This window comes from Myotis daubentonii, chromosome 1, assembly GCF_963259705.1.
Source record: "Myotis daubentonii chromosome 1, mMyoDau2.1, whole genome shotgun sequence".
NCBI classification, from domain to species: Eukaryota; Metazoa; Chordata; class Mammalia; order Chiroptera; family Vespertilionidae; genus Myotis; species Myotis daubentonii.
In genome coordinates this window covers 111504855-111520079 of record NC_081840.1, presented here as the reverse complement: position 1 = coordinate 111520079, position 15225 = coordinate 111504855, and the positions used below count along the sequence as shown (strand labels likewise).

Here is a 15225-nt window from a genome sequence, read left to right as displayed (position 1 = left end):
GTTAATAATTTAAACATAACCATTATACAACTACCAAAATTTGGAATATATTTTTCTTATAATTTCTTTAATGTTACTTAATCCATTTACTTTTTTTTTGTTAATCCGATCATGGGCGGCAGGCAGGCAGCTTCTCGGGTCTCACACAGGGGCCTGGTTGGGGGCTTGCGCTGTCCCACCCTGCCTGCAGTATGCAAATTAGCCACCATCTTTGTTGGCAGTTAATTTGCATATCACGGTGATTAGTCGATGGGAGGTGTAGCAAAGGTATGGTCAATTACCATGTTTGTCTATTATTAGATAGGATGATTGGGTTACTAAAGAGACCAAAGAAGAAATTAAAAACATCATGGAAACAAATGACAATGAAAACACAATCCAAAATCTATGGGACACAGTGAAAGTAGTCCTGAGAGGAAAGTTTACAACTCTATGGGCCTACCTCAAAAAACAAGAAATAATGGTAATAAATCATCTAACTACAACTTATAGAATTAGAACGAGAACAGCTAGAAAAGCCGAGTGAGCAGAAGGAAGGAGATAATAAAGATCAGAACAGAAGTAAATGACATAGAGATCAAAAAGCAATATAAAAGATTGATGAAACCTCGAGCTGATTCTTTGAAAGGATAAACAAGATTGATGAACCTCTAGCCAGGGTCACTAAGAAGCAGAGAGAGGACCCAAATAAACAAAATCAGAAATGAAAAAGTCAAAATAATAACAGACCCCACAGAAATACAAAGGATTGTTACTAAAAAAAAAAAAAAATACTATGAACAACTCTATTCCAACAAATTAGAAAACCTAGAGGAAATGACATATTCCTAGAAAAATACAACCTTCCGAAACTCAATCAGGAAGAATCTAAAATTCTCAGTAGGCCAATAACTATGGAGGAAATTGAGGTAGGCATCAAAAAGCTTCCAGGAATCAGAAGCCCGGTACCAGACAGCTTCACAGAGGAGTTTTACCAAACATTCAAAGAAGAACTAATACCTATCCTCCTCAGACTATTCCGAAAAATTCAAGAGGAAGGAACACTTCCAAGCTCATTCTATGAAGCCAGCATCACCCTAATACCACAACCAGAAAAAGACAACACAAAGAAAGAGAATACAGGCCAATATCCCTCATGAACATAGATGCCAAAATCCTCAACAAAATTCTAGCAAATTGGATCCAGCATTACATCAGAAAGATCGTACACCACGATCAAGTAGGATTTATCCCGGAGATGCAAGGATGGTACAATATCCACAAATCAATAAATGTGATGCATCACATAAACAAATAGAGAGGTAAAAATCACAGTCATTATCAATTGATGCAGAAAAAGCATTTGACAAAATCCAACACCTTTTCTTGATAAAAACCCTCAGCAAAGTGGGAATAGAGGGATCATGCCTCAACATAATAAAAGCCTTATATGACAAACGTACAGACAACATCATACTCAATGGGCAAAAATTAAAACCATTTCACCTAAGAACAGGAACAAGACAGGGATGCCCACTTTCACCAGTCCTGTTCGACATAGTACTGGAAGTGCTAGCCAGAGCAATTAGCAAGAAGAAGAAATAAAAGGTATCTAAATTGAAAGGAAGTAGTAAAACTATCATTATTCGCAGATTAATGATATTGTACATAGAAACCCTAAAGACTCCCTTAAAAAATATTAGATTTAATAAATGAATTTGGCAATGTAGCAGGATACAAAATTAACACCCAGAAATCTATGGCATTTTTATGCACCAATAGTGAACTACAGAAAGAGAGATTAAAAAAACAATCCCATTTATCATTGCACCAAAAAAATTAAGGTACCTAGGAATAAACTTAACTAAGAAGGTAAAAGACCTGTACTCGGAAAACTACAGGACACTGGAAAAAGTGATAGAGGAAGACATAAACAGATGAAAGAACATACTGTGTTCATGGATTTGTAGAATCAACATGATTAAAAATGTCAATAGTACCCAAAGCAATCTATAGATTCAGTGCACTATCCATTAAAATACCAATGGCATATTTCACAGATCTAGAACGAACTCTCCAAAAATTCATCTGGAATTAAAAAAGACCTGGAATAGCTACAGCAATCCTGAGAAAGAAGAACAAAGTAGGAGGGATCTCAATACCAGATATCCAGCTGTATTACAAAGCCACTGTTCTCAAAACTGCCTGATACTGGAATAGAATAGAGAACCCAGAAATTGACTCAAACCACTATCATCAATTAATATTTGACAAAGGAGGCAGGAACATACAACAGAGTCAAGACAGTCCCTTCATTAAATGGTGTTGGGAAAATTGGACAGATACATGCAAAAAAATGAAACTAGAACACCAACTTACACCATACACAAAAATAAACTCAAAATGGATAAAGGATTTAATCGTAAGATGGGAAATCATAAAAATCTTAGAGGAATCCACAGGCAGCAAAATCTCAGACATATGCCAAAACAATATTTTCACCGATACAGCTCCTAGGGTAATGCAAACTAAAGAGAAAATGAACAAATGGGACTACATCAAAATAAAAAGCTGCACAGCAAAAGAAACCACCAACAAAACAACAAGAAAGCCCACTGCATGGGAGTACATATTTGTCAATGTTATCTCCGATAGGGTTTAATCTCCAATATTTACAGAAAACGCATACAACAAAAGGAAGATAACCCAATAAAAAAATGGGCAACGGACCTAAAAAGATACTTTTCGAAAGAAGACATACAGAAGGCCAAGAGACACATGAAAACATGTTCAAAGTCACTAATCATCTGAGCGATGCAAATCAAAACGACAATGAGGTACCACCTCACACCTGTCAGAATGGCTGTCATCAACAAATCAAACGACAAGTGCTGGCAAGGATGTGGAGAAAAAGGAACCCTCGTGCACTGCTGGTGGGAATGCAGACTGGTGCAGCCACTGTGGAGAACAGTATGGAGTTTCCTCAAAAAACTAAAAATGGAACTCCCATTTGACCCAGTGATCCCACTTCTAGGAATATATCCCAAGAAACTAGAAACACCAATCAGAAAGGATATATGCACCCCTGTGTTCATAGGAGTATAATTTACCATAGCTAAGATTTGGATACAATCTAAGTGCCCATCAGATGAGTGGATCAGAAAACGGTGGTACATCTACACAATGGAATCCTACACTGCTGTAAAAAGGAAGGAACTCCTACCATTTGCAACACCATGAATGGACCTGGAGAGCATTAATGCTAAGCGAAATATGCCAGTTGGAGAAAGATAAATATCACATGATCTCACTCATTTGTGGAATGAACAACGTAAACTGATGAACAAAAACAGAAGCAGAGACAGAGAAGCATCAATCAGACCATCAAACCTCAGAGGGAAGGTAGGGGGAGAGTGGGGGTAAGGGAGAGAGATCTACCAAAGGACTTGTATGCATGCATATAAGCATAAGCAATGGACACAGACACCAGGGCGGGGTGAGGGCACGAGCGGGGGGTGGAAGTGGGGGGCAATGGGGGGCAAGGAAACATATGTAATACCTTAATAAAGAAAATTAAAGTTAAAAAATTAAAAAAAATTGTAATTGTCATGGTGATAACTTTTTAATGATTTAAAATAGTTCTAGAGTCCCAGGAAATTCTCTGCTCAGTTTAGTAATAGTAACTGACGATTATCAAACTTTAAAATACAGGCAGTCCTTGGGTTACGTCGGAGATCTGTTCCTACGGTGTGACGTAATGCGATTTTCACCGTAAGTTGGAACCCACCTACATAAGCACCTACATCACTCACATGGAGCACATACACAGCAGTAATGAAGTGAAACAGTAAAAAAAATTTTAAAGAAAGATAACAATTCCTGACCTTTACTTGTGGTAAATAAATAATAAAAAACATGACAACTTTTTTTTTTTATATAAATACTGTAAAGGGAGATGGCGACTTAACCACGAAACGACGTTAAGTCGAGTCCGACATAACCCGAGGACTGCCTGTATGTGTCACGTACTGTGCTAATTATTTTTCACAGCATTTTCCTTTAGTCATCAAGAACCTTATGAGGGTAGGGACCACTATTAACAGGTTTTACAGATGAGCAAAGTGAGGCACAGTAAGTTGAACTGGTCCAATGTTATACAATACTTGTCATCTCAAAACCCTGTCTAGAATTTGGATTTCTACTGATGAATAATTACCCTTTCCCCACTTAAACTTGATAGAGAATAAGATGCAAACTGAATTTGCATGATAGACATTACTGATTTTTTTGGTCGAATTCTTATCTCCTGAATCGCGCGCGCGCGCGCGCGCGCGTGTGTGTGTGTGTGTGTGTGTGTGTGTGTGTTGTAGCTTTTCCCCCAGTGTTAAATTGATTTCAAGTGAAGGCAAGAGTGAGTGTTAGAATATTTTTAGGAAGTCTCATTTTTCACCAGGTATTCTTTCTAGTCCAGTGGATTTCCACTTCTCTTCACATCAAATCATATGTGAAAACCTTTGTAAAATATAGTTCTAAGTGAAGGGTTGAAGGGCGTGTTTTTCCCACCCAGTTCTGCATGATCTGCCCTAGGTGGTGGAAATTCCTACATGTATGGACTCATGCAGGCATATATCAAATTCTAGAAAACAATACTTTAATACCTACTGTAATGTATGGTACATTTTGATACTTTTTATGATAACCACCAAACTGACTTGTAACTATTCAAAGTTCAAAACCCATCTTTTGAAAAACTGCTCTAAAGTGTGTGCGGACTACACATCCTGGATTAGTCTTTATTGATATCACCAGTGAAAACTGGAGAACTTGCTGAATATATACTAATATCGGGGTCTGAGTAGACACGTGGAAAACACTTGGGAACTCTCAAAGTATTCTCAAGTTTAGAACAAAAATGATAACTTATTTCAGTTCTTTTTGAGAAAATAGAAATCTCTTCTCACTTAAGTCTTTCCAGTAAAATAGGCTAGAAGGTTGGTGTTTAATTGAAGTTGGAGGCAGAGGCTGATGAGGTGGCAGCCAGAGATTTCCTTAAACTACTTGTTTTGAATTTCAAGCTGCATAATTCTCCAGGCTTAAGTTTTCTTGAAGGAGTAACCAAGCCTTTTCTTCTTACCCAAAGTAGGGAAGGAGAGGTCACAAATGAAGAACTTGAGCTAGCTTCAAGATTCCAGAAGCTGCTGCTGCGAGCCAGCAGCTGCCATATCGATACTGCTCTTTGAACAAACTGGGAAGGCTCACCATCCTTTCAAACTGCTGTTTCTTACTGGATTCACTACTTGACACTAGTATCTTCTGTCACTTTAAAACACAGAGGCTCAGTCTTGGGACTGCCCAACCAGTGATGGGGAAGAGAAGTTAAACATCGCAAGAGCAGAGTAACACAGAACTCACAAGTTACAGTTGGAATAATTTCTAGTATATCTGGCTCCAGAGTGATAGGTAGAACAAAATCAATTGCAAATAGTCTTAGGACTCCTGAAATGTAATTGTTTTTAATATATTTAAAAGCACACAGATGTCTCTTTGATTTATAAAAAAATAAATACATAACATGACATATTTCTTCATGATCCTGGGTTCTTATGAGGTCAAACTCTTAAATGGATGTGATATGTCAATGTAAAACACACATGATCAGTTATACACACAGAAGCATATTCCAGTTGTAAAAGCAGATTCCTTCAAGGACCAGAATAAACAAAGATCAGTCTTCTACTGGAGAAAGTATGTCCAGAGCTGGGCAATAAGGTTGGGCCCAGCATGGTAGTCTTTGACCAGCTGGCCTACAATCTAAGAAGCCAGGGCAAGGGCAGGAAGGCACAGCCCTTCAGCTCGCATGGTCACCCACCCTACAGGTCAGCCAGGCTTCTAAACCAGTGCAGAATGGCCAATTCTCTCCCAGGCTCCACAGGGATCCTGCCTCACTGAGAATGAAGCACAGGAGGGGTGATTTTGTCCTTACTTGAGGCTCTGTCTTAGAGAAAAGACTAAGGTGTGCTCATTAAGTATTTTCATTATAACACTGAATGGAAGTCATGACCCTGCCCATGAACACTGAGCGGAGAGAGGACACGAGAGGCTCACCGTGGGCTTTACTAGACACGATGAATGAGCATGCACTTCTGAGGCGGGGAGGAGGGAGGTGTTTTTTTCCAGCTGGCAGGCGCTCCAGCCAGGGTAAAGACGTTTGGCCTGAAATACCTGACAACGCTATGTAAACAGGGTTTGGGAATCATGTTTTTTACCCATATAACACAACATAAACCTAAAAATCCAGTCTCAGTAGATAAATTTGGATTAAAAGCTGAGACACTTTTTTGCGTAATTGTCAGCAGGTTGGAATGTATCTGATAATTTAATCTGCTATTGTGTTGTTAGCTATCTTTGAATTAAATCTAGAAACTGTTCTGATACCTCAATCCTATTTTCCAAACCACTTAATCCCTGTTAATTCTTAAATTGGCTAGTTCTCCTTCAGAAAAATTACCCATAACAACTTTCCTAATAGTGAGGGTGTACTTCTGAATAGAAGAGGCCTTCAGCTGAAATGGCATCGCCAAGGCCCACAGTTCGGATAGGATCTTTACAGACCAATACGGGTGTGAAGTGGAAGGACACCCCCTCCCTGTGCCATTCTATCACTGGCTCGTCAGGGTTGAATATGACCCTGGACCCTGCCTCCGAATGGGAAGTCAGGAACTCATGGGGTGCCCTCAGGGACACTCGGCTGGTATCTATGGTTTCTGTGGCACAGGCCTGTGTCCCAGCCACACGAGCTCCTGCAGCCACGGCTGCCAACTGGTTGGCCCAGTGTCCATCTACAGTTGCCAGGATGTGGTAGACCAGCGTGTGGAAATGGATCCTGGTGAGGTCTGAGGCTCTGCTTTTACTCTTCCCATGTTCTTTCAAGATCCAAAAAAGGATGTCACTGACCATGCCCACGTCAGGAACACCGTTCCAAGAAGAGAGAGAAGAGTGAGGTCCAGCTGCTGACTGGCTAAGAAATAACAGCTCCTGTTCATTCAGCCCAAGGGAAGTCACCGTGTGAAAGACCTGCTAACAAAAACAAAATGACAGTCTCTTTCTGATTCACATCAAAAGGGCATCTTAGGACACAGCCAATGACTAAAGCCAGGGAAGTAAGGCAGGATAACCTCTTCCTTACAGGACTCCTTGCCCCTGAAGTCTGTGGTGGGGAAGTGACAGATCATAGGTAACTGTTTTTACTATTATATCTCTATCTCCACCTTATTATTCCTCGGGATAAACTTGAAAGTTGCAGTAACACTGTCTTATAGCCAGTCTTTTGTTATATGCCACTACAAGACAAAGGGCAGAGATGTACATATTTTGTATTTCTTTTCATGGTGCCTAGCTTTGCATACATAGCAGATCCTCTTACCATTGATAGGACATGACTCTCAGTTCCTCAATGTCAGCAGGCATTATGCCAGTAAATGGAGAAGGCCCTAGCAACACACAGTCAGGCTCACAGTGGTTTTGTGTATAACCACCAAGGAGCAAGAACAGTTTCATATTAGCGCTAAGCATTTTAGGCAGGTGTTATTACTAAATAGACTATTTCTCATTCTATTTAGTAATAACACTGAAAAAGGGCACCACATAGGAGCCATTGAGCCTGTTTTCTAATTGTTCTGTGTTTTTAATTGAAAAGATTATTTCTAAATTATAGTTGACATACAGTATTAGTTTCCGGTATACAACATAGTGATTAGACATTATATAACTTACTAAGTGATCACCCCAATAAATCTCATACTCATCTGACACCATACTTAGTTATTATAATATTGACTATATTCCTTAGGCTGTACTTTGTATCTCTGTGACTATTCTGTAACTACCAATTTATACTTCTAAATCCCTTCCCCTTTTCACCCATCCCTCAACCCCCCTCCCATCTGGCAACCATCAAAATGTTCTCTGTATCTATGTTTCTGTCCTTCATTTTTATTTTTTTGGATTCTACATATAAGTAAAATCATCCAGCATCTGTCTCTCTCTGACTTATTTCACTTCGCCTAATACTCTCTAGGCCCATCCATGTTGTTGCAGATGGCAAGATTTCATTCTTCATATGGCTGAGTCGTAATCCATTGTACACATACACCACTTCTTTATCCATTCACCTGTTGATGGACACTTAGGTTGTTTCCATATCTTGACTACTGTAAATAATGCTGAAACAAACATATGGATGTATATGTCTTTCTGATTTAGTATGTTTTGTTTCTTTGAATAAATATCCAGAAGTGGAGCTGCTGGGTCCTTGTTTGTTTCTTCTTGTAGCCTTTGTTTTAAAGTCTAGTTTATCTGGCATAAGTATTGCTATCCCAGCTGGTTTTTTGTTTCCACTTCCATGAAATATCTTTTTCATCCCTTCACTTTTAGTCTGTCTTTTGATCTTAAGTTTCATACAATTTTTTATCCATTCTAGTCACCATATGTCTTTTTGAAAAATCCTCATCTGAGGATGTTTTTTGTTTAACTGATTTTAGACAGAGGGAGAGAAACACTGATGTGAGAAACATGGCTCAGTTGCCTCCCGTATGGACCCTGACCAGGGATCAAATCTGCAGTCTAGGCAGGTGCTGACCTGGGATCAAACTTGCAACCTTTTGGTGTATGGGGCAACTCTCAAACCAACTGAGCCCTGTATGTCTTTTGATTTGAGCATTTAAAGTAATTGTTGATAGATATGATTTATTGCCCTCTTATTAGTCTTACTTTTGATTTTCCTTCTTCTTCTTCTTCTTAAAAACCCTTTAACATTTCATGTAATACTGGTTTGGTGGTAATGAACTCCTTTAGCTTTTTCTTGTCTGGGAAGCTCTTTAGCTGACCTTTGATTCTAAATGATAGCTTTGCTGATAAAGTAATTGTGGATGTAGGTGCCAGTCCCTTCTGGCCTGCAAAGTTTCTGTTGCAAAATCAGCTGGCAGGGTTATGGGAGCTCTGTTGTAGGTAACTAACTACTTTACTCTTGCTTCTTTTAAGATTCTTTGTCTTTTTAATTATGGCATTTTAATTTATGTGTCTTGGTGTGGGCCTCTTTGAGTTCGTCTTATTTGGGACTCTGTGCTTCCTGGGCTTGAATGTTTATTTTCTTTACTAAATAGGGAAGTTTTCTATCATTATTTCTACAAATAGGTTTTCAACCCTAGCTCTCTCTTCCCCTTCTGATGCAAGTTTTGGTATGTTTGATGTTATCCCAGAGGGACCTTAAACTATCCTCATTTTTAAAAATCCTCATCTGAGGATATGTTTCTATCGATTTTTAAAGAAAGGAAAGTTGGGGGGGGGGGCGCAGGGGCTAGAGAGAGAATGTCAATTGTTGCCTCCTGTAGGCACCCTAACCTGGAATTGAATCTGCAACCCAGATATGTGCCCTGACCAGGAATAGAAACTGCAATCTTTTGGTATATGGGATGGTACTCCAACCAACTGAGCCATGTGGCCAGTTTAAAATTCTTTTTTCTGCCCTAACCGGTTTGGCTCAGTGGATAGAGCATCGGCCTGCGGACTCAAGGGTCCTGGGTTCGATTCCGGTCAAGGGCATGTATCTTGGTTGCAGGCACATCCCCAGTGGGGAGTGTGCAGGAGGCAGCTGATCGATGTTTCTTTCCCATCGATGTTTCTAACTCACTATCCCTCTCCCTTCCTCTCTGTAAAAATTCAATAAAATATATCAAAAAAATAATTTTTTTCTTTTTGCTTCTATATATTTAGAGTCACTAATTTGATTCTCTGTTTCATCAACTCTACTGTTTATTTCCTGTAAATTATTAATTTCAGTTTATCATACCTTTCATTTCTGACTGGTTATTTATGGTTCTCATGTCCTTTTTTTAATTGAAGTTTTCACTAAGTTCCTTGAGCATCCCTGTAACCATTGTTTTGAATTCTGTATCTGGTAGATTGCTTGCCTCTACTTAATTTAGTTCTTCTGGAGATTTCTCCTGTTCTTTCATTTGGGACCTGTTTTTTTGTCTCATTTTGGCTGCTTCCCTCTGTTTCTATGTATTAGGCAGAGCTGCTCTCTGCCAGACTTGGTCGAGTGGCCTTATGTAGTAGGTGTCCTGTAGGACTCAGTGGTACAGCCTCCCTGGTCACCTAGCTGGGTGCTCCAAGAGTACCCCATGTGAGCTGTGTGCACTGTCCTGTTGTAACCGAGTCTTGATTGCTGTTGGCACATTTCTGGGAGATATTTATCCTCAGGCTGATTGGCTGCAAGAACTGGCTGCAATTATAGCAGAGGAGCTGCTGAGCAGGAGTCAACCCCATGGAGCAGGTCTCACTTCATTGGGGCTTTGGTGCCTGCTGAGTCTGCCCCTTGTGTGTGCCGCTGTGGAGGTGGTTGGGTTGTACTCTAGTTTGGTCTGTAGCTGTCTACCAGGCCCACTGGCTCTGGGGCCTCCTGGGAGGTACAAGGTCAGCCACTGCCTCTATCCTGCCTGGGGCCATCTGGCATGAGCAACAGAGCAGTCTGCAGATGGCTGCTACTTGTGCTGGGCATGGAGGTACCCAAGAGAGTTCAGGCTGCTAACTGAGGTTGGTAGCTGCTAGCCAGGTATGGGTCCTCTTAGCAAAATGTATGGGGTATGGTTAGGCCAAATCCTGTTTGATAGATTTTAGGAAAGTCCAAAGCATGAGCCAAGAGAGGCTATTTGTATGGAAAACTACTGGAAAAGGCTTGGGTGGACCCACAAGTTGGGTAGGTTGGGGTCTCAGGAATCACCAGGGCAGAGCTATGAGTTTTAGTCAGGTTGATGGAGAGTCAGATATGGTGACCCGCCTGCCAACTCTGTGGAATAATGGCTTCTGCCAGTACTTCTGTCTTAGAGAAGGCTGCTCCTCCAGCCCTTGCTAGACAATTCAGTTCCTCCTTGTATGCCCCTGCTGTGTTTCAAGCTGCCGCCCCAGTGTTGGGCTCAAAGTGCTTGGAATGAGTCCAAGTTAAGTTTGTGCATTCATGGGCCCTTTAAGAGGAACACCTGGGACTCTAGCAGACCTCCATCTCACTTAGCTGTAATCCCTACTGATCTTTACAGCCAAAAGTTATGGGGACTTCTCTTCCTGGCACTGGAACCCTGGGCTGGGGGTTCTGATGTGGGGCTGGGACCCCTTACTCCTTAGGGGAGATCTCTACAGCCAAGATATCTCTCCCAATTATTAACTGCCACATGTGAGTGTGGGACCAGCCTGTTCCAAGCCTCTGCCCTCCTACCAGTCTCAATGTGGCTGTTTCTTTATATTCTTAGTTATAGGACTTCTGTTTAGCTAGATTTCAGGGGTTCTGAATGATGGCTGTTCTGGAATTGTAACTCTGTTGTGATTGTGGGAGGTTCCAAGTACCACGTTTACCTACACCATCATCTTGACCAGAACTCTCTGTTGAGCCAGTTTTCTACCTTAAAGGGAACCACTATGTCCACCTCACTATCTTTCTTACCTAGCACTTTCCTCCTTACAGCCAGAGAAATATATATAAGATAACTGTTAGTGCAAGAGAGATCAGCCCCTGTCTGTAGGAATGGGTAGAGGGATTTATGTGTGTGTATGTATTTTTATTTATTTAAAAATCAATGACCTGTACCTTTGCTAATGTAACAGCACTTCCATTTACTGCATGTTCTGTTCCAGGCACTGAACTAATGGCTTTATTTCACTCAATTCTTACTGTAACCCTCAAAGGAGGGACAAAGAGAGGGAGGGAGGGAGAGAGGGAGGAAGGAGGGATTACCTCCATTTTACAGATAAGGGGACTGAGGAGAGATTAAGTAAACAGTTACACAGAAAATGAGACAAAAATGGCTTCCTGTTTAAAAAGTAAACCTATAAAAGAGAAATGCAAATTAAAACTACACTGAAAAACACCAAGAGTGAACCCTAATGTAAACCACATATTTTGTCTGGCAATGATGTGTGAGTGTAGGTCCCACCAACTGCATCAAGTATCCTACTATGGTGCAGTGGGTGGGATACTGGGGGAGATTGGGTGGGTTTGGGTAGGGGCTATATGGGAACTCTATATTCTGGCTCATTTTGCTTGTACCCCTAAAACTTCTCTAAAAAGTAAAGTCTGGGGAGGGGAGCGGGTGAGCTGGGTGGAGGCAAATGGGAGGGAAATATGGGACATCTGTAATAGTATCAATAAAAAATGTAGTCTAAGTTAAAAAAAACTATAGTGAAAAAGATCAAAGTGGTAGAATGTGTATTTAATTATGCTATTTTTTTTTATTAAAAATAAGGACATATCCGCATATTTGCATATACACTGAGTGGCCAGATTATTATGACCACCTGACGTTCGTAGGCAAATTAGCTATAATTTCGCGCTGAAGTTGCTAGAGGGCCAGACATTATAAATAGGGAAGCAGGTGTTTACCACGACAGTAGAAGTGATTTTTTTTCTTAAGATATGGGTAAACAACGCGATTTAACAGCCTTTGAATGTGGGATATATTTGAACATGAGTGGCCAGATTATTATGGCCACCTGACATTTGTAGGCAAATTAGCCATACACTGCATCATATGGGATATGGTAGCTGAAGGCCTGTTCGAACACCTTTGCTGTCTGCAGTTACCAAGATAAAAATGTCTCCAATTCGCACAGGAACACAAGGATTGGACAGTCGAGCATTGGAAAAAAGTCATGTGGTCCGATGAATCACGTTTCCAGTTGCACCATGCAGATGGCAGGGTGAGAATTTGGCGGAAACAGCATGAAAGCATGCACCCCACATGCATGAGTACAACCCTACAAGCTGTTGGGGACAGTGTTATGGTTTGGGGCATGTTTTCCTGGCATGATTTGGGCCCTTTAATTCGTGTGGAACAACGTCTGAATAGCACAACATACCTAAGTATCATTGCTGATCAGGTTCATCCTATCATGTTGATGGCGTATCCCAATGGAGATGGCTTCTTCCAACAAGACAATGTGCCATGCCACAGTGCTCGTATTGTGCAGGAGTGCTTTCAAGAACATGAGGGAGACTTTACCTTGCTTAGGTGGCCCCCACAATCACCAGATCTCAATCCAATTGAACATTTGTGGGACAAAGTTAAAAGAGCCATCAGGCAGCTGGTTCCACAACCATCAAACCTCACAGAACTGGACAGTGCTATTCATCAGGCATGGTGTCAGATTCCTTGCATCACCTTTCAACATCTCGTGGAGTCAATGCCAAGAAGAATCGCTGCAGTATTGAATGCAAAAGGTGGCCCAACAAAGTACTGATGGGGTGGTCATAATAATCTGGCTGCTCAGTATATATATACCACGTTCAAAGGCTGTTAAATCGCGTTGTTTACCCATATCTTCAGAAAAAAATCACTTCTACTGTCATGGTAAACAACCTGCTTCCCTATTTATAATGGTCTGGCCCTCTAGCAACTTCAGCGTGAAATTATAGCTAATTTGCATACAAATGTCAGGTGGTCATAATAATCTGGCCACTCAGTGAGAGTGAGTGTGTGTGTGTGTGTGTGTGTGTATAATAATACTGGAGAGATACAGATGAAACTAATGAGAGTACTAACAGTGGGTACAAGTGGTGGGAAAGAGAGAGGGTGACTTTATTGTATAGCTTTTAATATTTTGGGGGTGTTGAAACATATGATTAACCATTATAAAGGTTAAATAAATAAAATAAAAGGGTAACTAACTTGCCCAAGTTCATAAAGCTAGTGAATGGCAAAGCTAGCATTCCAACTCAGGTTCCCCAAGTCTATATTCTTAAATTTATCTAATCACTTTAGCCGTCCCAAGGCAGGAGTGAACACGTGATTCCTGGTGGTAAGGGAGTAAAGCTCCCCCTAATCCCTTTCTCTGAGCTTCCTGACATTCCGTTGAAAGCAGCTCGGCTGTAGACCATTCACTCCCAACTTCCCCATTCTAGAAGGAGAACAGCCCATGAACCCATGAGATGCACTGCCATATTTCTAACCTAGAAGGAGATCCTGTTCCAGAACAGTTCTGGTTCCTTATTTAGATCTCAAAGGACCTAAGTCTGAGTGACATGACAGCCATGCCTCAGTGAGCTGGCCCCTGAGCCCCAACAGCTGGTCTTGCTGGACAAAGGCACGTCTTTGCAAGGCCCCATGAGAGTCAGGGCCAATGAGGGCCCCATGTGCTGCCCACATGGTTACCTGATGCACAATGCTGCTCATGAGCTCCCTATTGGTCATGCTGGCCAGCTCTAGGTGAATTGGAATACCAACGGGGATGTCAGAAATGGAGGTCACAACCTGTAAAAAGAGGACAGCATTGCTATTAGATATAGAAGTCAGACAAAAGGAAGAAGAGATCAGGTCCTAGAGGAGTGTGGATTGTCACTGTCTTCTTTGCATCCTCATGAAAACTCCAAGCTATGTAGGTTTCCACGGCCTCTGTGGATGAGGGATGCTTTTCCCAATAGGGACACCTAGGCTCTGCAGAGAAGCACTGGATTACAGACTCAGAGAGCACAAAGGACCGCCCTATATGTTCATGTAATCAGCCTATTCCTGGGGACCTAAACCGAGCAGTTGGCTTCAAATGCTATATGAATCTGCAGCAATAGCTGATGGGAAGTGAGATGACACATAACACAAAGGACACAAACTATAAACACTGCAGCTTTCAGCCACATTCAGTTTAGCACAGGATACAGAGGCTCAGGCAGGAAGATGTTCTGACCTGTCCTACTCCAGCTGCTGCCTGTGTCTGAAAGAATACTGTGATCTGTCTCCCTAGAGCAAGAGGAGGGGCTCAGAGCCAGCTGTGTGATACCTCCCGGGAAGGCCAGACCTGAGCGCAAGGCAGCGTGAGCTGTAGGGGCCAGAAGAAGCAGGGTTCTGAGGAAACACGCTGCTGAGATCTGTGACATTCTAGAATAGTGCCATTACCTCCAAGAGTCTCTTTCTCTGGAACTCCTTGCTTTGTCCCTCCATCATGTGCAATCCAGAGAGGACCACCAGGTCTGGCTGAAACTCTTCCAGGCTAGACACAAACACCTCCAGCATACTCATGGCCCCGTTGGAGAGGTCGTGGGAGAAGATCAATCGGTTGGCATGGGGAGCTTTTAACTGGCCCCACTCCTCCCCTAGAAAAGCCCAGTCAACACAATGGGAAGAAAAGGAAGAGGCTTTAAGTCTCCTAGCTGTGGGGGTGGGGGTGGGGTGGGGGGTTGGGGGGGTGAGGGGGCTTGCTGGGCCC

At 41.7% G+C, this 15225-nt stretch overlaps 2 protein-coding genes across 6 annotated transcripts in view; one reads left to right on the top strand and one right to left on the bottom strand.

Annotated features, from left to right (window-relative positions):
- The window catches only part of BBS4 (Bardet-Biedl syndrome 4), a 146808-nt gene that overhangs the window by 130704 nt on the left and 879 nt on the right, over window positions 1-15225 (top strand). Inside the window, exon 16 of one of the 2 annotated variants that reach the window (XM_059657884.1) lies at window positions 5123-6496. The exons of the other annotated variant lie outside the window; for it this stretch is intronic. Coding sequence (XP_059513867.1) covers window positions 5123-5157 — 35 coding nt within the window. The 3' untranslated portion in view covers window positions 5158-6496. Of the gene's footprint in view, window positions 1-5122; window positions 6497-15225 lie in introns of those variants that run through there. 2 annotated transcript variants of the gene reach the window in all.
- ADPGK (ADP dependent glucokinase) overlaps window positions 5474-15225 on the bottom strand; it is a 39527-nt gene continuing 29775 nt past the window's right edge. For 3 of the 4 annotated variants that reach the window (XM_059657907.1, XM_059657927.1, XM_059657938.1), the window contains 3 exons: window positions 14916-15112; window positions 14178-14276; window positions 5474-7056 (listed from right to left, as the gene is read on the bottom strand). In XM_059657907.1, the coding sequence (XP_059513890.1) occupies window positions 6502-7056; window positions 14178-14276; window positions 14916-15112 (851 nt within the window). In that variant the 3' untranslated portion in view covers window positions 5474-6501. The remainder of the gene's footprint in view (window positions 7057-14177; window positions 14277-14915; window positions 15113-15225) is intronic. The other variant, XM_059657917.1, reaches the window with a different exon arrangement.